This window comes from Moschus berezovskii, chromosome 24, assembly GCF_049115385.1.
Source record: "Moschus berezovskii isolate FMDL1 chromosome 24, NW_MosBer_1.0, whole genome shotgun sequence".
NCBI lineage: Eukaryota > Metazoa > Chordata > Mammalia > Artiodactyla > Moschidae > Moschus > Moschus berezovskii.
The window spans coordinates 9994430-10021448 of NC_142483.1; the positions used below are offsets into that span (position 1 = coordinate 9994430).

Below are 27019 nucleotides of genomic sequence, written 5' to 3' on the forward strand. Positions count from 1 at the left end.
AGCTCTGGAGCAGATCCGGGGATGAGCGGGAGGGCTTGGTTGAAATGAGCAAAGACTGGGGGAGGGAAGGCTCAGTGGCAAGTGGAGCCTGTCCCTCGTTCAGCCTTATTAGGAATTCCTCAGTCTGCACTATTAGCTTCTGGTCAGAAAGGCTACCACCTGGGAGAGCTGATGCCCATGCCAGGTCTGCCACCTGAGGGAGTTATCAGTACATAACTAGCAGTGGTAACCCAGATGCTTCTGCACAACTGACCCCTGCTGCTCCTCACCCCAGAACCTGGGGAGACCTGCGTGTGACCTCAGCCCCCACCAGGTTGAGTCTGCTTTGGCCACACACAGGGCTACAGGGGATGCCAGCAGACCCTGCATGGAGGGCCAGCAGTCAGGGCCTCCAGAATCAGGGCCTGGTTTGAGCAGCAGGCAAAGGTCAGACTTGGAGACTGTAGCTTCAGTGAGGGTAGTGTGGGCCCAACGGTCTTAGTTTCTTCTGCATCCCTGGGGCCTAGCATGATGCTGTCTTTGTCCTAGGGCCTGAAAGTGCCAAACTGAACTGAAATTTAACTACATTGAATTTAGTGAAATTGAAATCATCCATCCTGGAAGAGGCCTAAGGGACCATGGACCTCTCTACTTGTCAAAAGGGTTTTGTTTCACTGACCTGTGCTATTCTATTTTTCCTGGAAGGCACAAACTATTCCAGTGACTATGGAAAGCTTCCTGGACAAACCAACCCTATGTTAATCCCCTCTGACCAGGAAAAGACAAAGCTCAGAGCATAGCTATGTCCCATGAAATCCCTGGTGGTAAAGGGTAATTCTCAGTAATGGGCTTGGATTTGCAGTAGGAGAGCCACAGAGTCTCATGAGGTAGGGTTCCCTTTAAAAGACTTCCCTGAAGACTGTGGGACTGAGTCTGATGAAGGGGCTGAGCTAACTGTCCCTTTCCCATGAACTGACCAAGTCATGTCTGAACCTCTGTTGTCTGGAGTAGGACACACGGGCTCGTCAGGAGAGGGTATACAGACATGACTTGCCACCTGGGTCTGTCCCCCACCCCTTACTTCCGCACCTGTGGGACAGAGGTAGGTGGAGGCAACTCCATGGAAACTAGAATCCTAGTGGGAAGGATTGCAGTGGGGATTGAGATAGTATTTATGTGTTGTCTCTCCCATTCTGCAAACTGAACTCCTTGAGGGAAGGTCCCTTAGTCTTCACTGGGCCTGGTACTGAGTAAATGCTGGCTTGGCACTGGCTGAAGGAGGATGAGTATGCGGGTATGCATGAATGAGATCCACAAAGCCAGCCTGGAGGCTTGTCTGAGGGAAGGCAGAGGGACAAGGAAAAGCAGCGTGTTTTGACTTGTGCACTTACAACTTGGAGAAAGCATGTCTTCATTATTTTTTTTTCTTGTCACAACAAGACTTTGGAAGCACATATCTCTAAGAGCAATGGGGCTTAATGAGCTTTCTGGGGAGCACTGCATGGGTGGTGGGGCTAGGTTAGTGATAAACATTTCTGGTGATTTTTTTCCCCTGGCTCTTTTCACAGAATGCAAGTAAAGATTCTCACAGTGCAACAGGAAAGGAATTACGCAGACAAGGCCTCCAGCAAGTTCTAGTTCTATACCTTTCAGTTTTGCTCCCTTTTCCTACTCTACCAAAGGCATGGCTCATCTGACGAACCTAGTACACAAGCAAAAATGTCCTGGCCAGCCCGGATGGGCTGCTGAGCAGGACCCAGATCGATTGGGTTTCTTATTTGCAGTCTCATACCAGCCGGCGGCTTGCTTGGGGAGCTGCCTTATTGCTCGTGCTGGTGGGTGGTGCTGACAAACCTCAGCCAGGAGGGAAACCTTCTGTTTCTTCGCGCTTCCTTCCTTCCTTCCTCTTCAGTTCTGTTTTTCCATCCCAGTGGAGGAATGCAGACAGGGATCCAGTTTCCTGAGTGGCTTCTCCCTGGGAGGTGAGACAGGCCTCAGCAGCACAACAAAACGGAAGAGCAGAGAGGTCAGGAGACCCCGGGAGCTGGCTCTCCCAGTCTTTTTCTCTGGAACAGTCCACAGCCCGTGGCACCATGCCATCCAGAACTGTCCTCAGCCATCCATCCTCATTCCCTCCCGCCTCCATGCTCTCTGCCTCCCCTTCTTGCTGGCAAAGTTTATCATTCCTCGTCACCGCCATCGGCATCTTCATCTTTGACTGAGCCTCCCTGTGGAGGTCACCATTTTGAAAGTAGCGGCCTGGGGTGAACTGGGCTCTGTGGGGAAGCAGGAAAGCCTCAAAGTTTGCGCGCTGCCCCTCCTGTGCCTGGGCTCGCCTGCGTGGTGCCTCACCCATGGCCCAGCTGGCATCCGGGTGCAGGTCTCAAGGCCTTGCATCTCTTCATGCTTTCAAGATTTGCCTCCCAATGACTAATCATTTCCACAAACTCCAACAGCAAGCTGGCTCTGAACAGGATACCTGGATAGATGTTTTTCTACCTGGATAGATGTTTCCCACCCCCCCCACCCCCCCTGCCCCAGTTATATTTTCCTTCTGGTCTTTTAAGAGTGTTTGAGAGTACAGGCTGGAGAAGTCAGTGGACATGTGTCCATCCATCAGTTCTATTTTGGCATTTAGACTGATTCTCCTCCCATCTGGGCTTTCTCCAAAATGACTGCTGTGGGTCATATGTCACATTGAAGTGGGAAGAAAATACCTTTGGCAAGTGAAGTTTAGGGGGCTTGGAAACTTCTGTAGGGGCTCCAGGTCCATCCTGTCCCTGGCTGGGCAGCAGCTGGACCCAGGAGGAAATGGTACCAGACATCCAAACTGTTGGTTTGTATAAAATTAGAGATTTGTGCATTCACTTGTCATGAAGTCAAGCCTAGTGAATTCTCCTAGTTAGTATAGGTAGCTCATCTATGACCCCTCCAGCAGGAGACACTTTGGGCACAACCTCAGCACCGTTCCTGTTATTCATGAAGTGAATAACCCATACGCAGTGATGCAGGAGCTAAATTCAAAGGCCCCTCTGGGGTCCTTTTAGCCTGCTGGTTGAAGCCCTTGGAAGTGCCAGTGAGAGAAATGCCCAGAGCTGCCTAGAGAACTCAGCCCAACCAGCAACCCCGAAGCCCTGCTGAAGGCCAGCCCAGGGAACAGGACAAGCCAGACAATGTCCTGCTCTTGAAGAGCCCCCACTCTAAGTCAGAAGGAAGGAAACAACTCGTGGAACAGTGAATAAAAACCAGAGACTGAGTCAGAGCCCTGGACCACCAGAGGCCAGTGCCATCCCTTGGTCAGCAGGAGTCCCTGGGCCAAATGTCAGGGGTGGATGTGAACACGGCAGGTGTGTTCCTGCAGATGTTTCTCAGAGGAAGTGAAATTGACAGTTGGAAAGGAGGGCAGGGGAACCACTAATTCACACTTGCAGGTCTCCACTGCACTGTGTTCTTTGTTACCAAGGCAGCAGAGACCCTGGAGGTTTGCTAACAGCCAACAATCCACTCTGACGAGGGCAACTCCCCAGGTCCGCTGCCCAGGTAGGGCTAATTACCCCCACCGGAACCAGGGGCACGTTGATTTAAATCTATGGGAAGCCATAGCTCTTATGGCTTTTACAAAAACAAACATCCTTTTCTCCCCCACTTTCAAGCAGTCCAGCCCACACTGACTGGTGTCTGTGAAGCCGGAAGGGCCTGGGTCAGGCCAAGGTCAGGTCACTGGCCTGTTCATAGTGCCTGTGTACATGTTCTTCCCTGGGAGAAAAGGTATGGCACAAACTCTCCAAATCCCAGACCATCCACCAGAGAGACAACTAATAATAAATTTGGTCATGTGGACACCAGGCCCTTCTTCTTGTGTTTTATTTGTATCAGCCACCCCACTCTCACAATCCCTCACATTAGAACTAGTATTATAACTTTGCAGGTTAGGACATGGAGGCTTGGTGAGTTTAAGTCAGTTGCCAAGGTCCCATCTGGGAAGTGGCAGGGCTGAGATGTGGATCCTTGAGGAGCCTAGATACACACCCTCGCCGGACACAAAGATGATTGAAACACAGGAGGAAACACAGTGAAGACCATCATAACACGGGCAGAGAGGCTCTCATTCCAGGCAGAGTCAGGCAGTCAAGTCAGCAATCCAGGCTTCACGGAAACTCCATCCTAGAGGTCATAGGGAGCATATCAGTGTGCATGGGAAGGCCCAGCTAAGGTCTGTCCATCTGGTTATCAGTTCATAGGGATCCCTGGATTATTCCAGGTCAGGTTAGAACTGCTGACATCCCATTTGATATATTCTCCATCATTAGGTTTCCCTGGTGGTTCAGACAGTAAAGAATCTGCCTGCAATGCAGGAGACCTGGGTTCAGTCCTTGGGTCGGGAAGATCCCCTGGAGAAGGGCACAGCAACCCACTCCAGTATTCTTGCCTGGAGAATTCCATGGACAGAGGAGCCTGGCAGGTTACAGTCCATGGGTCACAAAGAGTTGGACATGACTGAGAGACTAACACTTTCACTTTTCACTTCCATCATTAGGAGAATTAGATGAATTTGTAAAATAGGTTCAAGTTTACTTAAGTTCCCCTATACAGCTGTGATTTATGAAGCCAGGAATAGTTTGGAATATCTTCTAAGAAATAATCTCCCTCAGGAAAACACAGTTTTGTGTGAGAAGTGAGGAGTCAGAGTTGTATGCAAACACTGAAGTCTGTAAAAGTGAGGTACGGGAAAAGTAACTGGTAAGCTCTCAGGTCCAAGCAGAGGCAGCCTGCAGCCCCTCATCTGACAGTCCCTGGGAACCACGGTTCAAAACCTCCAAGAAGTATCAACTCTCCCCCCTCCCCATCCCCAAGGTCCCTGTCCCAGGGCCTACTGAGGCAGCCTTCCATCTGGCTCAGGCCAACCCTGACACACCGTCCACCTTTCCCAGGGACACTTTCTGAGGTTCCCACCTCCCGGGACTAAGCCTGAGCCTGAATCCCAGATGGCTGCAATGCGCCATCTGGATAAAGTCTTCACTCCCCAGCTAGCCTTTGAGAACCTCATAACCAGCCCCATATCTCAGCATCCTTAAAATCTCCGTCCTTCCATGACATTGCGCCTCTGAACACTCTTCGTTCATTAGCGTTTCCAACTCTTAAACATCCTTTAACACCACACTTGGCGTCCCCTCTCTGAGGCCAGTTCTCACAAAGTCTGCCAAAAGCTGGGACACTGAAGTTACCCAAATGAGAGCTCCCACGCCCAAGTTCCCCAAGTCAGAAAGCGCCACTGACTCCAGGACAGGGCACGGAGTGACGTCCCCACGGACCCATCTCGTTGTCCGTGTCCCTCCAATCCTGGCTAGGCGGGACCCTCCTACCAACCCTCGCCGCACACGCCTCGTAGCACCCGCCGGCCGCGTCGACCTCGGAGGGCGCATGCGTCGGCGCCGGCGGCTGTATCCCGGCGATTCAGCCTGAGGCTCGTGGACCAAAGTCCTCACAGGCCGGCGGGAGCGCGCGCACGCGTGGGGGGGGGCGTGAGCGGAGGGGGCACTCGAGCCGCGCATGCGCAGTGGCAGGCGGCGGCGCTAGCCGAGCTGGGAGATGGCGGCGGCGGCGGCGGCGGAGCGGAGCGTGTGAGAGCCGCCCGGGAGCCGCCGGCCCGGGCCCAGTGCGACCCCGACCCCGCCCGCCCGCCTGCCCGCCATGGGCAACGAGGCCAGCCTGGAGGGCGGCGCTGGCGACGGGCCGCTGCCGCCCGGAGGCTCTGGCCCCGGCGCGGGCCCCGGTGCAGGGAAGCCGCCTTCAGCACTGGCAGGCGGAGGACAGCTCCCGGCGACAGGCGGGGTTCGGGCGACCGCCGGACCAGCGGGTCCAGGCCCCGGGCCTGGGGCTGGCCCGGGCAGGTAAGCGCGCGGCACAGCTCCCGGGGGCGGGGGCAGGAGGGCACGGGAGTGTGCAGCCTGAGGCGGAGGCCAGTGCCGGGGCCCACGACCCTGCGGTCTAGTCTGAACAGCGAGGTCGGACGTCCGGCCACACTTTGAACCCAGCTGGTTTGAGGGGGTGGCATGAGGGAGGGTGGTCGCGGGACGCGGCCCTCCCTTTATAGTCGCCCTGCCTTAGTTATAAAGCACGATGCTGATCACAGGACCAGTCCGGGCCTGCAGACAGTGACTTCGTCACGAACCCCAAATACTCTTCACCCCAATGCTGGGCTAAGGAGGGGCTTATGTAACCTCGGCCTGGTCCCTCCGCACTGGGGAGCAATGGGATGGAAAATGTCTTCCCTGTCTGCTGCTATCTGCCTGTGTCCATTGTGTTGGGCCAAGGAAAGAGCACAATGGGAGTGGCTGTCAGGGAAGATAAGTGTCACTGTGAGGAGCAGAAAGATGTGGAAATAGTTGAACCATGAACTTGGTGATGCACTTTCCTCAGGCATTTAGTAACTAAAATCTTGGGAGGAGGGAAACTGGACACCAAAAGATACTTATTAGGCTCAACAGTACTAACAGGGTCATGTGCTTTCACCATGGTTTAGTGAAACACTTTGGGGTGAAGCAAAAATGCTGTTGAATCATCTGTAACCAAATATGTTCTGATGCCTCATGATCTAGAGTCCTGCCTCAAATCAGTGACATGTTTTAAACAACATATCTGATCAAATACTATGAAACCAGCTGTTTAAAATGCATGTGATGGTCCTATAAACAATTAAGTGGCAGTAAATGCAGTGGAAGGAAATGCCAATATATAATAAATCAGTCGACTGAAAACTCAGGAAAGCTAAGAGATGACACGATAAAATGGAAGGCGTTATCTTCATAGCAGATAGACCCGGGAAGTAACAAACCTGGGGTGTGCTTCGGATCCATGTGAGTCTGCTGATAAATGTTGCTTTGGTTTTTCTGTGTGTCCCACAAACTGTAAGGAAGCATAATTTTTGCTTCTTCAGCCGCCCAACTGTGCCTCTCATGGGCTTATTTTCTCAGAAGCCGTTTCTTAGACAATTAACAGTAATGAAAAGCACTCAGTAGCCTGAAACCTGCCGCAGACAAGCCAGCTTGTGACTATCCCTTTTAGAGGGGGAATTTGCCCATTTTACATTAGCTGTTTCGGTAATGCAGTTGTAGAGCACACAGTTCTTAGCACTGCAAATACTGTCCATTTTGCTGCGTGTTGAGCTGCTCTTTGAGTTTTAGCTCTAGGGAGGCTCACTCAGGCTTTTGAGCACTCCCTCCAAGGGAAAGCCTCTACAGCTGTGGCTTGTGTGAAAAACACCTTGTTATTGGGAGTTCTCTATATGGGAAACTCGACATTTCCCTTCTGGTAACCAAGCAGGCTACTCTGCTTATCGTTTATCTGATGTTGCAGAGCCAAGCATATGAAAATTTGGAAAGACTTGGATATCTCAAAGAGACAGGAAGAGGCTAGTGTCTATTCATATTCCTTTTCAGTACTTCATTTCTACCCTGTCTAACGTGTTCTACTATAGGGCAGACCCATGAACCACTGTGGGGTAGGGAATCATGGGCTCCTGCTGGATTTAGCAGTCACATAATTCTGCTCTTGGCTGTAGGCAGTGCATACACACGGGCTTGTTTAGCTATGGTCCTTCAGCTATCAAGCTCAGAGGGTGAGCTGGCTATTTGTCACCAAAGCTGGGGATTGGGGGCCCTTAGGAGATGGGGTTTACTCTTCCAGCTGATATTCGCTTGTCTGGGCACCTCAGCCAAGCCGCACCTCCATGATATGTCTCTCCTTCAGCTTCCGAATAGCTTCACTTCCTCTCACCCAGCGTCTCAGGTACCTAATGCCAAATTTAGCATGTTCTGTTCTGAGATGCTGCTGAACAGATTGGCCCATTGAGGGAGAAAAAGCCCTGTGGCATGTGCTTCCGGGCATTTGGGAAAGAGCACTGGCATAGTTCCAAGCCAGCTTGTGAATTTGGGGGATTACATGGTGAATAGAGGTAGGTGGAGGATCAGGTAAGGGGAAGACCATTTTCCTGACCCCGGAGGGGAGTGGGGCTGAGGCTCTGGGGAATGGGCTCCTGGCTCTTTCCCGTTGCTGTATTACCCCTTGTCACCTCAGGCTGAGTTAGTCTTTTCCTCCTCATACTGAGCTGACTTGGGCCCTGTGAGGGGCCAGCTTCACCATTTGAGGCTGAAGAGCTCGGCTAGAATCCTGTGCTGCCACACCCATAGTGCTGCCTCTTACCCTGTTTGGATGATATGGCACTTTGGGCATAACATCTCAAGTCAGGGCTCTCCGCTTCTGGTCCCAGGGTCACACGCGCAGTTACATAGGTTGTGCCTTCTCTGAGGAGTGCCAGATCAGGGAAGGCTGAACTCTGTCTCAGGCTCCGAGGTCTGTGCTTGGTGTGGGCTGCATCTTCCTGCAGGCACCTTTCAGTTATTCATTCATTCAGTTCATTTTATGGCTGATGCTCAGTGAAGGTCCCGAGTTGATGGGATTTTTACCTGTACACAAACCAGTTCAAGAGAAACTTTATCAGTAATCCAGAAAGCACCCTAAAAATTTGCACAAAGAAGCCATGTAGACCAGTGGCGACATGTTTAATCGACACCAGCTGTGTGGACTTGCAGAGCTTTGACATTTGCAAACTGATCTTTGGTCAATCAAGCAAGGTATACTTACCAGTATTAAGAGCAAGCACTGGGCTGGGCTTTGTGGAGGATCTGGAAGGATATACAGTGCTCCCCTGGCCTCTAGCACCTCACAGTCTGATTGGTCAGAAAGCTCTTGAAGAGCTCTTGGAGAATACGGAAGGATCCTAGGAGTGACACTGTAGGCAGCTCAGTGTCTGAGGAGCATTCAAGTAGGTAATGCTTATAGAAGGGTTGTCAAGTGAGAAGAGTAGAGAGGCAGAGCCAGGCTTCAAAAGAAGGAGAATCCCAAGTCTCCTTAGGAAAGTGAGGGGGGTGGTCCTGAGAGGTAGAGAGAGGAAGAAATGACATGAGGCACATGGTCTACACAGGCAGAGACTGGGGCTGAGTGCAGGGGTGTGAAAAACTGCGGCAAGCCAGATAAGGCTCCTCCTTGTTGCCCCGTTGAAATCAGTGATCAGTGCTGAGCTGTCACTCACTTCCAGACCATATGCCAGAGAGACATCTTGAGCCCAATGCAGCTGGGCATAGAGAGCCTGGGCATTTGTGGGAAGGTAGGCGAGACTGCCCTGAGGACCATGCCCAGGGTTCCTTTCTCAAGATAGGTTTGCCATAATTATATCTTGAACATAAATTAATGAATGAATAACTAGGTTTGTCAGGCAAAGTATCTCTGGTCTGACATTAGCCAGACTTGTTATACTATATCAGCTAACAGTCAGGCTCTAGAAAAATCTGGGATTAATTTGTAAGGCCAGAAAGAAAGGATACAATTATTAGGTTTAGAAATAATGGGCCTTTATCATTTAGAGATTATGTTAGGCCACTGGATTCTCATGCAGAACATGTCATGGAGTTTGTGGTAAAGTGACCCTAATATCTGGATGGTGATGATGTCAAAAACTCACGCTAAGAGGAAAGCCATTTTTGCATTTCTTGCCTGGGAGAGAGGGGCAGTTTTGATAATACAGCTGTTTGTAGCCTTGGTAAGACTGATAAGATGCCATAGGTCCAAAAAAAAAAAAAAAAAAAGCTGTGCATGTGTTAGGGAGAGAAAGTCTATTTTATTTAAAGTTTTTTTAGTATGGAAAATTTCAAACACACATACATAAAAGTAGAGAAAATAAGTTAGTGAACTGCCATGTTCCCATTGCCCAGCCACAGCCATCATCAACTCACAGCTGATCAAGTTTATCTATCTCCCTTACTCTACTTAAAGCATCTTCACTGGAAGCATCTTCTAGATATTCCAACATTTTATCGTCAATGTTTCAGTGTATATGTCTAAGAAATAAGGGCTTTGGGGACTTGCCTGGTGGTCCAGTGGTTAAGACTTCATGCTCCCAAAGCAGGGGACACAGGTGTGATCCCTGGTCGGGGATCTAAAGGGCTTTCCAGGTGGCACTAGTGGTAAAGAACCCACCTGCCAATGCAGGAGACGTAAGAGATGCAGATTCGATCCCTGGGTTGGGAAGATCCCTTAGGAGGGCATGGCAGCCCACTCCTGTATTCTTGCCTGGAGAATCCCCTGGACAGAGGAACCTGGTGGGCTACAGTCCATGGGGTTGCAAAGAGCTGGACACAACTGAAGCAACTTTAGCATGTGCTCATGGGAAGCTAAGCTCCGGCATGCTGCATGTTGAGGTGAAAAAGAAAGAAATAAGGGCTTTGTATAAACATTACCAGGAGAAGGCAGGATGGAGGCGCCTGATAGGCTGCAGTTCATGGAGTCACTACGAGTTTGACACGACTGAGAGACTTCACTTTTACTTTTCACTTTCATACATTGAAGAAGGAAACAGCACCCCACTCCAGTGTTCTTGCCTGGAGAATCCCAGGGACGGGGGAGCCTGGTGGGCTTCTGTCTGTGGGGTCGCACAGAGTTGGACACGACTGAAGCGACTTAGCAGCAGCAGCAGCATAAACATTACCACAGCACCATGATGACATCTAAAGTGGGTAACAATCTCTTCTTAACCTCAGCGGATATTCCATCAGGGTTCAACGTTTTTGGATTATTTTGTTAATTTATTTTTATAATGGTTTGTTTGAATTGTAATCTGAACAAGGTTTGCACATAGCATTTGTTTGCTATGTCTCTTCGGTTTCTTTAAATCCGTAAGTTCCCCTTGTGATTTATGATTGGCTGTGTGGTTTTTCCTTGGTTTCACACACACACACACACACACACACACACACACACACACACACTCATATTCTGGATTATGCTGATTATATCCCTGTGGTGTCATTTAAGATGTTCCCCTGTCCCATACTTTCCCTCAAAACGGAATTACATCCAGAAGGCATGCAGAATCACATCAGGGTATTTTTTGGCCAAGAAATCCTAGCTTTTTAAGAAAGAGTTTGTTGAGCACTTCTGATTAGAAGCAGCTAGGAGTTCGTTGAAAGAAGATCCAGACTCTGGACTAGTTTGAGAACAAAGATCGAGTCCATGGGTCATTTTTCCGTTCTTTTTCTAAAGTTCTCCTCCCACCGAGTAGGTTTGGTTCTGGGTTTAAGGAGTCAAAGCTTTCGGACCCCCTAGGTCATGCCTTTCACCCTAGCGTCACAGGTGGAGCCTTCCCTGTTTGTGTGTTTTATATACTATATATGTATAAGCAGCTGCCAGGAGATAAGATTTGGGGCTTCAGTAAATCCTCCCTTTTCTCCTGGGTCCTTCACATTTCAGTGGGTCCCTTTCCCCTTGTCTGTGATGGAGGCGGGGAGGGACAGACCTTGCTCTGTGTGGGTTACTTGGGGAGAATCTGTTCCTGGAGCCTGTGGCCTGTGTGCTGGGAGTTGGGGCTGACTGTGGAGGTAGGCTGGCAAAGCAGTCGTAACAGTTATAACTACCACTGCGGGGTGGCTGCTCCATCACAGTCATTCCTCTAGGTGTTTTACACACACTTATTCCTCACTCCAGGCTTCCCAGGTGGCTCCTCGGTAAAGAATCTGCCTGACAATGCATCAGACACCGGTTCAATCCCTGGGTCAGGAAGATCCCCTTGAGTAGGAAATGGCTAGCCACCCTAGCATTCTTGCTGGCAGAATCCCCATGAACAGAGGAGCCTGGCGGGCTACAGTCCATGGGATCACAAAGAGTCAGACACGACTAAGCATCTGAGCATGCACACATCCCTCACTCCACCTATCTGGCCATGGAGCTCCTGCAGGCTCTGTCTGTCCTGGCCTTACTTGTTCTTCCTGTCCAGGGATTCACTTTTTAAAATGGTGAAATGGTGAGCAGAGACCTGCATGCCTGCAGCAAGGGCCAAGTGTCACACTAGGACTGGAGGCCCTCCTGGTCAGCCGGGCCTCAGTGGACACTCCAGCTGTGGGGACTCCCGTCTCAGTTGATACCTGAGTGTGTCATGCGGGTATTGGTCCTGCCTTTGGAGGACTTTCTCAGGCTCCTTTCCAACAGGACCATCTGCCATCTCCACTCACCAGTGTGGTGGTGGGAGCTGGTCGAAGCTGGGGGATGACTTGGGACCCTGGCCTGTGTTCAGGGAGATGGAATTCTGGTGACCCATCCGCTGTGGATTGGGCCTCTGGCGGGGGCCTGTCCCCCTCTGGTATTCTCTGAGCCCATGGTCTTATCCTTGAGCCTGTGGGACAGCTGGGCCTGTGGGATGGAGCCAAGGTGCATGTTCCAATTCCCCTGTGCTGTGCCTTGGGCACCCAGGCTGCTCTCAGGGCAGCTCTGATCTCTCCTTCCTGTACTTTGCTGTTAGGGGCATCTAGCGTTCTTAGGGTACTTTGCTCTAGCAGACATCTCTTAGCTGGTATCCTCACTTCTTTCTAACAAGAGGCTCACCTGGAAGCATATTGAGAGTCTCCAGGGCTTTGTAGGTCACCCCTGGGGTCAAATCCAGATTTCTTTGGAGGGACCTGGCTACATCTGAAGTGGTGAGACTACAGGGCCAAAGGTGAGGATGAAATTTTCCCTAAGGAGTTGTAGAAGGGCTTGGTCTCAACCACTGAGGAGATCACGGAGCCTCTACCGATTGTCCAGGAGCTCACACAAGGGGTCACTGGGCCTGGTCCCATCTGGCACCGCCCCTTGTACCCAGAGGAGCCCAAGCTCTCCCCGGCTCCAGGCTCAGGGAGGGGGCTGTCCCCCCAAGGATGCTGGAAGAACCAGTAAGATGTTGGGTGCTTTGAAAGAAAGGGGAGGTAAGGAAATTTGCCAGTAGGCACATCTATACACTGGATACATTTATTTGTGTGTGCTGATAGATAATCAGGGTCGTCTGCACTTTTCATGTATGGGAGTGGATATGAGGAGTCATATATGTGAGGGATTTCTACAGTTAAATTCTGCTTAGAAGTAGGAGGAGTTTAAAGTGACGTTCATCCATGTATTCTGGAAACCTTTGCTCAACACCTATCAGATGCCTATCCCTGGGTGAAATGAGAGGAAGAAAGAAGCTCAGGAGGTGGGCTCTGCCCTCATGGGGCTCACAGTGCGGTGGGAGAGAAAGAGACACTTCAGTTCAGATCTTTACCCTCACCTTCCTTAAATTAGAGTTCGCTCCTGCCTTTGTCTCACAGAGGTAAGGGGAAAGAGCGCACCATGAAAAGGGGTTGTATCATTTCATCTTCTAAAACAGTAGAGCACATATTTGTATGATGTTTTACAGCTTACAGAACACATTCACAGCACTGACTTACTCTGTTGGGAGCTCCAAAGGTCTAACATGAGAGATTCAGAAGAACAGCCAGCTTCGCTGACTTTAGCAAACCCAAATGCCATACACTGAGCACAGCTGGAGAACCACGTCACTTCCCTGCCTCCTGCTTTCAGAAGATGGAAAATTTAGCAAGAGGATGGCGAGGGCTTTGAGGACAGGGAAAAAATCTGGAAGTAGGACATTTGAGCAAAGGACAGGGTGGGGTGGGGGATAAAGAACAGTGGAGACTTCCTGGGCGGCAGGAAAGGGGGAGGGTCAGAAACTCAGGTTTTAATGAGTCCTGACATTGCCTGAAATGGACTGTACCTGTGGGCTCGGTCCTCGGTTTTTTTCCATCTGTAAACTGAGAAATTTAACTAATCTCCGAAGTCCCCTCCACCTCTGACAGCTTATTTCTGTGAGATGATTGAAAAGGAAAGAGGAAGCTTCCCGCTGTTCAGCTTAACAGAGTAGAGAAAACAAGTCCAACCGGCCGCCTTTAGGTTAATTAGAAGAGCTTTAAAGGAAGAGGATTGCTCTCCTATTGTGGCCCGGAGATCTTCCGGAGTGGACAAAATGATTTCACAATCAAGCCGGGAGCCAGGAGGGGGACTGGCTTCCGCCTTGCCACTTGGTCGCTCCTGGTAAGCAGGGGCTCTTGAAAAGCTGACGGCCTCCTACTGGCTCTGCCGCTGGCCAGCAAGGCACCCAGCCGGGCCGGCAGAGCCTGCTGCTGGCGCCCTGTCCCCAGCTGTGTTCCACGGCTCACCTCCTGAGTGTTGTCCCCTCCACATTCCACAGGAGCTCTGGCGGCAGCCTGTGTGCTCACGACTTCCAGGGGAGCGGGGGTTGGCAGACCCTTCGTGGAGGGGGAGGTGGGGCGTGGAAGGGACTGGCCTGAAGGAGACCCTAGTTCTGCCCTCTCCAGTCAGGCAGCTGTTTGGCTTCCTCCACTTGTAGTGTGAGGAGCTGGATGTGGTCCTCTCTGCAGTTTCTCCTGCAGCTGCTTGGGTTCTGTGGGCTCAGGCCAGGTCTCCTCCAATGTCAAGGTCTGGCCTGTGAGGCCACTTCCTTCAGGAGCATGTTTGAGCTTCAGCACCTGATATGTTTGCTCTGTCCTCCTTTTATTTTGAGCATCTAATCAGACCCCTAAGGGATGCCGGGACGGCAGCTTCCATATTCCCCAGAGGTAGGAGCTCTGCCTTGGTGTGACTTCCCCAGTAGTCCAGGCCTTTGCTCCCACCCAGGAAGATGACCCCAGTGTTGGGAAGTTCTTCTCTCCCTTTGTGGGTCTCCTTGCACCTCCCGTCTCTTGGTCCTGGCTCCACCCTCTGGCCCCACTGACTTACCCGCTACAGAGTTGCAGGATCGCACGGTGCTCTCACCTCCTGAACCCTGGTCCTCTCACCTCCTGAACCCTGGTCCTCTCTCGAGATGACTTCTCCAGTTCCCATGACTGGGAAGTGGCTCTGGGACCCTTGCTGACCTGGGCTGTCCACCTAGGGCTGTCAGATCCTGAGGCCAGGGAGGCTCGGAGAACAGGGCTCAGCAGGTCACGTGGACTGTGAGTGACGCAGTCTGAGGATGAGGTGCTTTGGCTCATGCAGCCTGAAAACACCACCCTACACCTTCCCAAGTGCTCCGTGGCACCACACCCCACGGCTGTCAGCCTCATTCTGGGCATCTCATCGTGAAGGCTGAGTTCCCTCCTTCCTGGGCTTGTGTGACGTGAGTGTGAATCTTTGGGGGTTCTGCAGGGGTCCCTGGCATGACTTCTCTGGTTGCACTTAGAGATCCCTTCCAACCTAGTGAGACCTCTTTGGGATCCTGATTCTTACCTCTGAACTGGGGTAATAACTAAGGCTGCTGCTGCTAAGTCACTTCAGTCGTGTCCAACTCTGTGCGACCCCATAGATGGCAGCCCACCAGGCTCCCCCGTCCCTGGGATTCTCCAGGCAAGAACACTGGAGTGGGTTGCCATTTCATTCTCCAAAGCATGTAAGTGAAAAGTGAAAGTGAAGTTGCTCAGTTGTGTCCGACTCTTAGCTACCCCATGGACTATAGCCTACCAGGCTCCTCCACCCATGGGATTTTCCAGGTAAGAGTACTGGAGTGGGCTACCATTGCCTTCTCCAATAACTAAGGCAGTCATTGTTTTGGCAATTATGTTATGAGAACTTCTCCCCTTTCTATGGCTCCTCGAGCCCACTTTCCAAACCCCTTTGTCTGCTCTTGAGTGGCCAGTGTGGGTTCTAGAGGCCACAGCCTTGCCAGCTTGGGTTTGGAGCGGTGCCAGCTGAGGACGGTGGCAGAGTCAGGGCTTGAATGGAGAGGCAGCCGCTGCCAGCACCTTTGCCATGGCAGACCCGGTGCAGGCTTGCCCTTCCCTGGTGGCCAGGTCATGCTGGCCGCTCTTTAGGGTGCCTTGGCCTTTGGCTCTGTAGGTTAGATGTCCCTGGGACAGCAGATGCTCTGAAGATGAGTTTCAGACACACATAAAAGGAGAAAAGATGACAGGGTGAACTCCCTCCTATGAACCCAGCATCAGCAATGATCAGTGTTTCTCCAATTTGTTTCATATATATTCCTCCCACTTTTTTTTGGCTGGAGTATTTTCAATCAAAATCCTAACATATCATTTGAGTCATAAATACTTTAGGATGTACCTCTAATAGTTAAAAGATATTTTTATTTTCATCCAGTGACATTGTCACAGACAACAAAGTTAGTAAATTCTTAATATAACCTAATACCTAGTCCATGTTCAGTTTGCCTTGATTATCTCAAAATGACTCTTTATTTTAAATTTTTGAAATTAAACTTTTTTTTTTTAGCAAGAGAAAAGATAGATTTTTATTTATGTATGTCTGGGGGAGTTCAGAGAAAAATGTGATTTCCAAAAATGACATTTTAGACTTTGTTCTTTCACATCAGAATGCAAACAAATCTTGCATATATATAGACTGATATATATATATGTATATATATGTGCTTGTTTCAAAATAATAATATAGATATTTTTACTAGCAGTAATACTAATGAGCCTGGTAGGCTACATTTCATGGGGTCGCAAAGAGTTGGACATGACTGAGTGACTTCACTTAATACTAATGAGTGTAGTTTAAGCTTCCCTTGTGGTTTCTTTTGTCCTTAGCTTATATCTTTTCAGGAATTTGTAGTCAAAGTTTGTGTTCTAGAGTTATTATAAATGATTCTTCTCTGTCTAGTTATGCTATTAAGAGGATACTCAATTAAGTTTGTTTTTCCAGTCTGTGTTCAGCTTGTAGAGGTTGCTTTTTGATCACTTATCTGTTGCCATTGTCATACTGCACAATAAATCAACCAAACTCAGTGACTTCAAAAGCAGTTTGTTTCTTTTTTTTAATTCTCACTCATGCATTTGCCTGCTGGCTAGAGTTCACTGATCTAGGCTGGACTCCAGGCTACAGGTTGAGTCCAGGTCTGCTCTGTGTGTCTCCCATCCTCCTCAGATAGCGGGCTGGCCAGGGTGTGTTTTTCCCATGGTGATGACAGATGCACAGGAGGGCATGCCTAACCATACACACACATTCCAAGCCACTGCTTGAAATGACACATCCACTAATATTTCTTGAGTCAAAGTAATTTGTAATTAGCCCCACATCAAGGTGTGGTACTGTAGTTACAATGGCGATATAACAAATTACCACAAAAGTTAGTGGTGTAAAACATCATTACTTTGCTCACAGATTCTGTAGGTCAGAAATTGAGGCAGAGCACAGAGGGATGGCTATTTTCACTCTACAGTGTCTGGATCTTCAGCTGGAAGACTTGAAGGCTGCGGACTGAAATCATTTGACGTGTCTTCATCATTAATGTGTCTTACAGCTTATGCTGGCTATTAGCTGGGGCCCTCAGTACTTCCCCATGCAGACTAGATTGAGTTTCCTCACAACATGGTTCCTGGGTTCCAAGGGTGTCCTGAGAAAGGAAGCAGGTAGAGGCTGTGCTGCCTTTATTGTTGTTTAGTTGCTAAGTCATGTCCGTTTCTTTTGTGACTCCATAGACTGTAGCCTGCCAGGCTCCTCTGTCCATGGAATTCTCTAGGCAAGAGTACTGGAGTGGGTTGCCATTTCATTCTCCAGGAGATCTTCCCAACCCAGGGATCAAACTGTGTGTTTCCTCCTTGGCAGGCAGGAAAGCCTGCCTTTTCCTGGTGGAAAGCCACCAGGGAAGCCCACTTTATTACCTAATCTCAAAAGATGCTTTGTTACTTCTGCCACATTCCATTCATTGGTGCAATCACAAAGTCCTGCCCAGATTTGAGAGGGGGAGACAGACTCCATCTCTGGATTGAGAGTGTCCAGGTTTAAGAGCATATGAGGGAATTTCCCTGGTGGTCTAGTGGTTAGGACCCTGTGCTTCCTCTGCAGGGGACATGAATTCCATACCTGGTCAAGGAACTAAGATCCTGCATGCCATGTGGCTTGGCCAAAAAAAAAAAAAAGCATATGAGACTGGAAATCTTGCTGAGATTATTTTCAAAAACAGAGTCTGCTGCAGCTGGAAAAATGTACTGCACCTCTAGTGGGAAAAATTGCAGAGTCACATGGTAAAGAGCAGAGATCCAGGGAAGGTAAAGATTGAAGAACAATGCCAGCTACCCTATTTTTTATTTTCCACCTAATTTTCTTAAAATTATGTACAACTTGCACGTGATTCCAAATAAAACAAGGTGTGCTGAGAGAGGGCTAGTTCCGTCTTGTTCCCTTCAACCTTGTTCTCTGCCTTCCCTGATAAGAAACCATTTTTTATTAGATTGTTTCTCTTTGAAAATGTAAGGAAAAATACATTTATTTATTTTTCTTTTCTATATATGAGTCAACAAACCCTAAACACTGTGCTATCCTTTGCTTTTTTTTTCACTTAATGAATCCTGAGGATCATTTCCTCCTCCTGATTCCTTTTTCCATGTGTGCCCTGCTCCAGCATGCGGCCATGCTGTGGGTAATCCATGAACATCAGCCTGTGTCCAGGCTTTGCTCTTAAAAACTGCACCACAGTGGGAAACCTGGTGTATATGTCATTTGTATTTTTACCAGTGTGTCTGTGGGATACGTAACCAGCGTATCTATGGGATACATTGCATTTTTTCCAGTGTACCTATAGGATAGTTTCCTGTTGGATGTGGAAACAAAATGGTAAATGCATATTTTTCTCTGTGTTGCCAAGTCTGAGGGGCAAAGGCGGAAACTGGGAGCCAGTGAGGGGTTTGGACAGTATTCAGGTGTGAGAGAATAGTCACCGGATGAGGATGAGGAGGGGGTGATGGGGCATGGAGAGGGGGCTGAGAGTGCTGGAAAATGCTCAACTTCTGAATAGATTCTGGACGTAGAGTCGGCTGGGTGGCTGGAGTGTTGACTGTGAAGAGTGAGAAAAAGAGACGAGTCAGGAGGACGCCTGAGTTTTGGCCTGAGTGTCTGCACACACTGGCGGCAACAGGGGTAAGTCTAAGATCAGGATCTTGTTCCGGGACAGCTTGTGTTTTAGGGGCATCCAGGAGAGATGTTAGGTAGGCAGTGGGGTCATTAAGTCTGGTTTGGGCTGAAAAAATAAAGCAGCATTTCACCTGCAAATGCTTTAATATTAATGCCACCTGGTTCCTACAAGTACTCGGAGTAAGAAATAAGGAAGAGGAATAAATTGAGGCAGTACTGGAGTTCCAAGAGAGCAAGTCAAGTATATTTAGCTCTACAAGCATTTACTTTATCAAATGAAATGCTAGAAATGAAAGCACTCGCAAGAGGCCTGGCATTAAATACCAGCTGGTGCCCGGTTCCTGCCCAGGGCTGAGGATATAAGATGAACAGGTAGATTAGCATCCCTGTTTCCTGCTACAGAGCATCTTTGAATTAAACTTGATTGAAGGTATGGTCTCTGCCCTCTGGGAGATGCTCAGAGGATGCAGAGAGGACTGTGGTCCATCTTGCTCATCTTCACAAAAAGGTACTAAAGCAGATACAGAATTTGAGCCTCAGACCTGACAGTTTACTTGAAAGTCCTGGTCTGTACCACAGGCTCTCAGAATTCATCGCTGGTTGGGTCTGAAGCCCAGACCACCAGAGCCACAGAGAACACCCTCTCGCTGTACGGACAGTATCACTTTTCCCTCTTGACCCTCCCTTGTGTTCATAAACTCCAGGAAGGCCAGACTGTGGTGTGGGACAGGGTCAGGAAGTCTCCATGGCCACTCTGGATAAGGAGACCCTTGTGTGTCCAGCAAAGGGATCAGACATCCAGTGTGCAGGACTGGCCTACTTGGTACCCCCTCTGCCCCTGGGTAGAGTGGGCTCAGGGTGGGGAGCTGGTGACAATCTCAGGGTGGCCTGGAGGTATAAAGCTCCAGGGCCAGAGAGAAGAGCCCAGCCCCCGCTAGATGGAGTTCAGGGGCAAGGCCTCTGCCGCAGACTCCTCTGAACAGCTGTCTTGTAGTGCACTCACCCCATGCCAGACCTCAGGGTGCAGTCGGGAGCAAGCACAGAGACAGTTCAGTTGTTTCATGGGCTGGCGTGGATGCAGGGGGTCCCTTGTGAACAAGCCCACAAGCTCCAGGATCTTGTGGCATGCACAGCCTTCAGAGTAAGACCCACAGCCTTATAGGCGATTCTGATAAAGCGTGCCAATTATTATCCCATGACGTGCCTTGGGAGGTATGTGTAGACACCTAGATCTATGCAGCACCAGCACTCTCCCCTGACAAGTTGATTTCTCCAGAGGCCCTGCTTTATCCCCAGGGAAGGCTTTGCTCTCATCCTGAGAATGCTGTTTCTTTGTCCCACATTTTTGTTCATTATTTATTTTTGTTCAGTGTTTGTTCATTCAGCAAGTCTTTATTAATCCCTCAGTGTGCCTGGGTCTGTGCAGACTCTGGGTTCACAGAGGAAATGCAGTAGTCGGCCTACTTGGACCCCACAGTCTGAGTGAGCATGAGGGACTCAGCCAGAGCCACCCAGTTCAGATAAAGGAGTGAGAAACGCTGGGGAGGGATGGCGCTCAGGGCCGGCCATGGTAAATGATGGCCTCCCTGTGGAGAAGCTTCGGGGTGGGCCCGGGTGTTTATCCTGGAGTTGAGCGCTTCGTCTGTCCTGTTGGAATCTCCCCTAAGGATGCTGCCAGGTTCCCTTTTTCAAGCAGGTGCGCAGCAAGGGCTCTCTGGAGCAAGCCCACTAGCTCCCATCAGCCTTATCAGCTTGCGACAGTGCTCACAGGGGGGCCTTCTTGCAACTTTGGCTTCAAGGTGAGCCTCTTCAAACCCCCACAGCACAAGTCACATCTTTGGGAAGCCAAGGCCAGGCCTCGAGATAGATGGAGCAGAGACCCTGCCCCCCCCTCGCCCACTCCCCCTCCCCAAGACTGACCCCATTGTTCCACTGGTCTGGATACATTCACTAAGGAAGGAGAGGCAGGGAGGGCGGCGGGGGGGTTGGGGGGGCAGGAAAGCCTGCCTGGGGTGGCTTCCACCCGGTGACCGTGATACTACTGACCAAGGTGCTGACTGTGTGGTTGCTTAGCATGACTGGGACATGGAGAGCAAGTTTACTATGTTTTCATCCCAGACATAGTGGGGGCCCCAGGAATGGGATGGACCCTCAGCAGGGACTTTGGGAAGGAATCTTGCAGGGAGGGTCCTCTTTGGATCCTGCTGCTCCCTTGCTTCTCAGAGATCTTGCCTGAGGAGGACTCCTGTTGCCAGTGAGGCTTGTTTTCTCTCTCTGTTCCTGGGCTTTTTCTTGGCTTCCCTTTTTTATGTTACTCTCTCTCCTCCTGATATATCCAGGTAATTCTGAGTTTTATCTTTGTTGATGAGACTCTTCTGGAATTAATTAAAAATTATATAAGTAAGACTTGAATATATTTTTGATGTAAACCTTCAAACCATCCAATCATGTATTGAGTAAAACTTCTGTTTCACTTTCTAGCATTATTGCTTTTCTATCTATACTTCTAAGATCTTTCTCCAAGCATTTGAATTCTTGAATCTGTTGTGTACACACACACACTTTTTAAAAATAGCTCAGTGTTATTTTCTCTAGTAACAAACATTTAATCGCCAAACAAACCTTGTGGCCCCTCTGGACAGGCAGAATGTTTGGCTGCAACAATAAAGTGTCAGCTAGCCCTGGGGAAGGATGTGCTGTCTGGGAGGGGCACGGTGTTAGATTCAGCTCCCTTTTCCCCCGCTAAGGCTTCACAAAAAATAGGGCACAAAGCTCTGCACCACCAGAGAACACTGGTCAAGACAGGAAGGGATGGGAAATTTGGGGTTGACCAGGGTCTTCAGCCATTCACATGGAGCTACATCTGAACTGTCCCTCAGAGTTAACCATTTGGAGTCAGAAACTGGTGGGTGATTTCCACCTCCATGGGGCTTAGCAAAGGAACAGTGAAGCTTGAATTGGAGCACTGCATTACATGGACCTCGAGCCACCAGGCCCTGGTGTATACCTGGATACCTGTTCTATCTGAGGGGTGCCACAGGCTATGGCATCTTCCTCTCCTGTGATGCCAGGGCCTTAGGATCACCCAGAGTCCCTAGGGTGCCAGGAACTGAGCTGCTGGGGCTTCCAGGACTCCCTGGCCTGCCGTGGCCGTCGGCACTACCGACTGTATCCACTGCACTGGCTGTGGCTCCTGCAGCTTTCTGCACTGTGCTTGTGGCTTCACCGTCTGCCATCTTGAATCCGCCCACCCTCTCCACTGGCCACTAAAAGATCAACACACATACTTTTTTTAAGAAATAGGATCACATTAAATATGTTACATTGCAGCCAGCTCCCCCCCCATCCCTCGCCACAGAACAGTGTGAGGAAACATTTCTTCCTCCCCTCCCACTTTTTAAAGAATCAGCAGTTTGGGCCCTAGATAACCTTTTGTCACCTTGTCCCTTCCTGAAGGAGTGATCCTTGTGCCTTTTGGAGTCTGTTGGTCACCTCTGTGTCCCAGGCGTATCTCCAGGCAAGCTACCAGACCTTTGTCTAGCTGGATACCTAACTGCTTAGCCTTTGAGGATAGCAGGAGCTAGAGCAGTGCCCTGCAGGGGTACAACAGTGGCCTTGACCCTGAGGCTCTGCCTCTGAGCTGCAGAGAGTTTCAGGGTTCTGGTCTGTTTTGCCAGCTAGGGCTGTCTCCTGGATACAGAGGTCCCTGCAAAGTTCCTTTTTCTTCCCTGACATGTGGTGTGAATTCCTTTTCTCTCTTCATACCTTTTGCAGGTTGCGCTGTTCAGTCATCTGCTTGCAGGGCAGGGCCACCTACAGCATGAGGAATCACCGGCGCCAGCATTTTGCGTTTCTTCTTGGTCCCCCTGGTGGCCTGTATTAGTACACGCAGCCTATGCCCCTGCAGAGACCCAGCCCCAAATCTGGTGGAGGGTGGACTCCAGCTCTCTAACCTCTTCCCATTAAGAGCTTTGATGTTTGAAATTTGAAGGTCTTTTAGTGCAGCCCAGCTGCATGTTGGGTCAGACCTCCACTCCAGGACAGAATAGTACTTGAGGTCATTTATTCATTCAGCAAATATTTATTGGGCACATACTACATGCTAAGTACTGTTCTAGGCAGTCCTAACTCTTGCCTGTTAATCATGTCCTCCTCCCAAATTTCTTCTTTGCTTTGTTGGTTTCCTCACTGCTTGCGGAGGCTTTTGCCTCTAAATTTGCCTCAGGAACATGAAACTTAAATGTCCAGCTAAATAAATCACAAGAATTTTTTCCCTGAGTTTTTACTCAAACTCTATCCTACCAGGAACTAAAATGTTAATCGCCTATGAAATGCCAAACAAAAAGGAGGCATGTTTCCTAGAAACTAGCCTTGGTATATTTCTGATAAGGCATTTATTTTTTTAATGCAGCTCTGTTTTTTTTTTTTTAATTTTATTTATTTTATTTTTGGCTGTGCTAGGTGTTCTTTCGGAGAAGGCAATGGCAAGCCACTCCAGTACTCTTGCCTGGAAAATCCTGTGAATGGAGGAGCCTGGTAGGCCGCAGTCCATGGGTTCGCTACGAGTCGGACACGACTGAGCAACTTCACTTTCACACATTGGAGAAGGAAATGGCAACCCACTCCAGTGTTCTTGCCTGGAGAATCCCAGGGACGGGGGAGCCTGGTGGGCTTCCATCTATGGGGTCACACAGAGTCGGACACGACTGAAGTGACTTAGCAGCAGCAGGTGTTCTTTGCTGTGTGGGCTTTCTCCAGTGTAGTCAGCAGGGTCTCCTCTCTAGTTGCGGTGTGTGGACTTCTCATGGCAGTAGCTTCTCTTGTTGCAGAGCACAGGTTCTAGGGTGCTTGGGCTTTAGTAGTTACAGCACATGGGGCTCAATCGTTGTGGCTCCCGGGTCTAGAGCACCAGTTCAGTAGTTGTGGTGAATGGGCTTAGTTGCCCCGCAGCATGTGGATCTTCCCAGATCAGGGATGGAATCTGTGTCTCCTGCATTAGCAGGTGATTGTTCCCATTGGGCCACCAGGGAAGCCCAGGCACTTAGTTTTAAGGATTGGGAGTTTGAGAGTAGGGCTTGGAGGGGCAGCAGTTCTTAGGCCAGGACCCAGCCTTGCTGTCTGTTTTTCTGGTGCCCTTAAGTTGCTTTGTTTCTTTAATTGTTTATTTTATTTTTTGGCCACACAGCCTATGGGATCCTAGTTCCCCAACTAGGGATTGAACCCGTGCCCTCTGCATTGGAAGCATGGAATCTTAACAACTGGACCACCAGGGAGATCCCTACTGCTTTGTTTTTTTAATCTTCAGTCTTCTCATTGGAAAAGAAATGGAAATGATAAGAATACCCACCCTGCGTGGTTGTTAGGAGGTCAGTTACGTAAAGGGCCAGTCTGGCACACTGAATAAGCTGAGAGCGTGATGGTGTTGGGGGTGATGGTGTTTGTGGTCTGACTCCCAGTGAACGAGAGGCATTGAAGCCATTATGTGTTTCAGCAGCCAAGATTTTTCTTTAAATATTACTTTTTATTTTCTGATTTTGTGAATGCTTAATATACAATAGCACATGCTTATAATTTTGAAATGAATATTACATATTTGAGGGTAGTATTTTGAAATCCTTTTTTGAGTTATAATTCACATACCATAAAATTCACCCAATTTTAATGGTTTTTAGAACAAAGTTGTATCACAAAAGCTATAATCTAAGTTTAAAATATTTTCATCACCCCCAGAAGAAATCTCTCATCCATTAACAGTCACTTGTTATTCTTTCCCACCCCTAGGGTCAGGCAGCCAATAATCTATTATACTATTTGTGTCTATAGATTTGCCTGCTTTGGACATTTCATGATTAAATAGAATCATGCAATTGTGTTTTTTTTGTGTCAGACTTCTTTCACATAGCATGTGTTCAGGGTTCATCCATGATGTTGCATATGTCATTAGTTTATTCCTTTTTACTGCCCAATAATATGCCATTGTATGGACCTACCAAATTTTATTCCCTCGTCAGCTCATGGACATTTGGGTTGTTTCCACTTTTTGGCTTTGGCTATTATGAATAATTCTGTTATGAATGTCGGAGTACAAGTTTTTCTGCAGGCATATGTTTTAAATTATTTTAGATGAATTCCTAGGAGTTAAATTGCTGGGTCATTTGATAGCTTTACGTGTAACATTTGGAGAACTACTGGACTCTTTTCTAAAGTAACTGCACCATTTCACATTCCAACGAGCAGTAAATGATGGTTCCTTTTTTCTGCATCCTTGCCCACGTGTGTCATTATCTTTCTTTCTGATTGATTTTCTAATTTCCCTCGTGATTTCTTCTTTGACCTATTGGCTATTTAGGAGTATGTTGTGTAAGTTACAGTTACCTGTGAATTCCCTAAATTTCTTTCTGCTATTGATTTCTAATTTAATTATTTGTATGTTGTGTTCAGAGAACACCCTTTTTATGATTTTGTGTCTTTTAAATTTATTGAGGCTTGTTTTATGGCCTAGCCTATGGTCTGACCTGTAGAATGTTCCATGTGCACTTGAGAAGAATGCGCATTCTGCATTGTTGGGCAGAGTGTTTCATAGATGCCTGTTAGTTCTAGCTGGTTTATATTGTTGTTCAAGTCTGTTTTCTTATTGATTTTCTGCCTGGTTATTCCATCCATGGTTAATAAGTTATTGAAGGAAATTTCCTGGTGGTCCAGTGGTTAGGACTTGCACTTTCACTACCAAGGGCCTGTATTCAGTCCCCAGTTGAGGAACTAAAATCCTGCAAGCCACACAGTGCACCCAAACATAAAAACAGTATTGAAGTCTGCAATTATTGTTGTTGAATTTTCTGTTTTTTCCTTTAATTCTGTCAGTGTTTGCTTCATATATTTTGGCACTCTGTTTCTAGATGTATATAAGTTTATAATTATATATAGTTAGATATTGTATACTGATTATAGTTATAATATATATAATTTAAATCTTTATAATGAATTGATTTCTTAAAGTAAATCTTTATCTTCAGTACACTTTTCTTCTACAGTCTATTTTGTCTGATATTAGTATAGCCACTCTAGCTCTCTTATGGTTGCTGTTTGTGTGGTAATCTTTTCCCATTTAAAAAATTTCAAACCATATCTTTGACTCTGAAATATATTTCTTGTAGAGTGTATATAGGTGAATTTTTAAAATCAGTCTAGTAATTTCTGCCTTTTAATTAGATTGTTTGATTTTTATTTAAGTGATTTTATTGATGTGGTTGGATTTACATTTGCCAGTTTGCTTTTCATGTTCTCATTGCTTTTAATTCTTTTTTTCCTGTTTACTGCCTTGTTCTGTATTAAATGGACACTTTTTGGCGTAACATTTTAGTTCCTCTGATGATTTTTAAATTACATATGTTTAGATTATCTGCCTGGTAGTTGCTTTAAGACTTACACAGTATACATCTTGGCTTGTCAGAATCTACTTCAGATTTATGCTAACTTAATTTCTTTGAAATATAGAAATGTCACTCCTTTACAATTCTGTTACTTCCCCCTGCCCTTTTTTATGTGATTATTGTTACATGTACTATATCTCTTACCCTTGGACTGAAAGGAGATCCAACCAGTCCATCCTAAAGGAGATCAGTCCTGGGTGTTCATTGGAAGGACTGAAGCTGAAGCTGAAACTCCAATACTTTGGCCACCTGATGCGAAGAGCTGACTCATTTGAAAAGACCCTGATGCTGGGAAAGATTGAGGGCAGGAGGAGAAGGGGACGACAAAGGATGAGATGGTTGGATGGCATCACCGACTCAATGGACATGAGTTTGGGTAAACTCTGGGAGTTGGTGATGGACAGGGAGGCCTGGCATGCTGCAGTCCATGGGGTCGCAAAGAGTTGGACACGAATGAGAGACTGAACTGAACAAGTGAAGTGAAGTGAATTGAAATCGCTCAGTCGTGTCCGACTCTTTGCGACCCCATGGACTGTAGCCTACCAGGCTCCTCTGTCCATAGGGTTTTCCAGGCAAGAGTACTGGAGTGGGTTGCCATTGCCTTCTCCAGGGGATCTTCCCGACCCGGGATGAACCCGCGGCTCCCGCAATAGACAGACGCTTTCCGTCTGAGCTAACAAGTACACCATTATAATTATTGTTGTTGCTTATTTGCTAAGTCATGTTCGATTCTTTGCCACCCATGAGCTGCAGCTTGCCAGCCTTCCCTGTGCCTTGTTATTTCCCAGGGTTTGCTCAAACTCATGTCCATTGAGTCAGTGATGCCATCCAACCATCTCATCTTC

The 27019-nt window shown here is 48.4% G+C and overlaps 1 protein-coding gene across 1 annotated transcript in view; it reads left to right on the forward strand.

The window, feature by feature from the left end:
- The first annotated feature begins 5670 nt into the window (after positions 1 to 5670).
- Positions 5671 to 27019, forward strand: part of BSN (bassoon presynaptic cytomatrix protein) — a 72101-nt gene continuing 50752 nt past the window's right edge. Inside the window, exon 1 of the mRNA XM_088831745.1 lies at positions 5671 to 5870. Within this exon, the coding sequence (XP_088687871.1) occupies positions 5671 to 5870 (200 nt within the window). The remainder of the gene's footprint in view (positions 5871 to 27019) is intronic.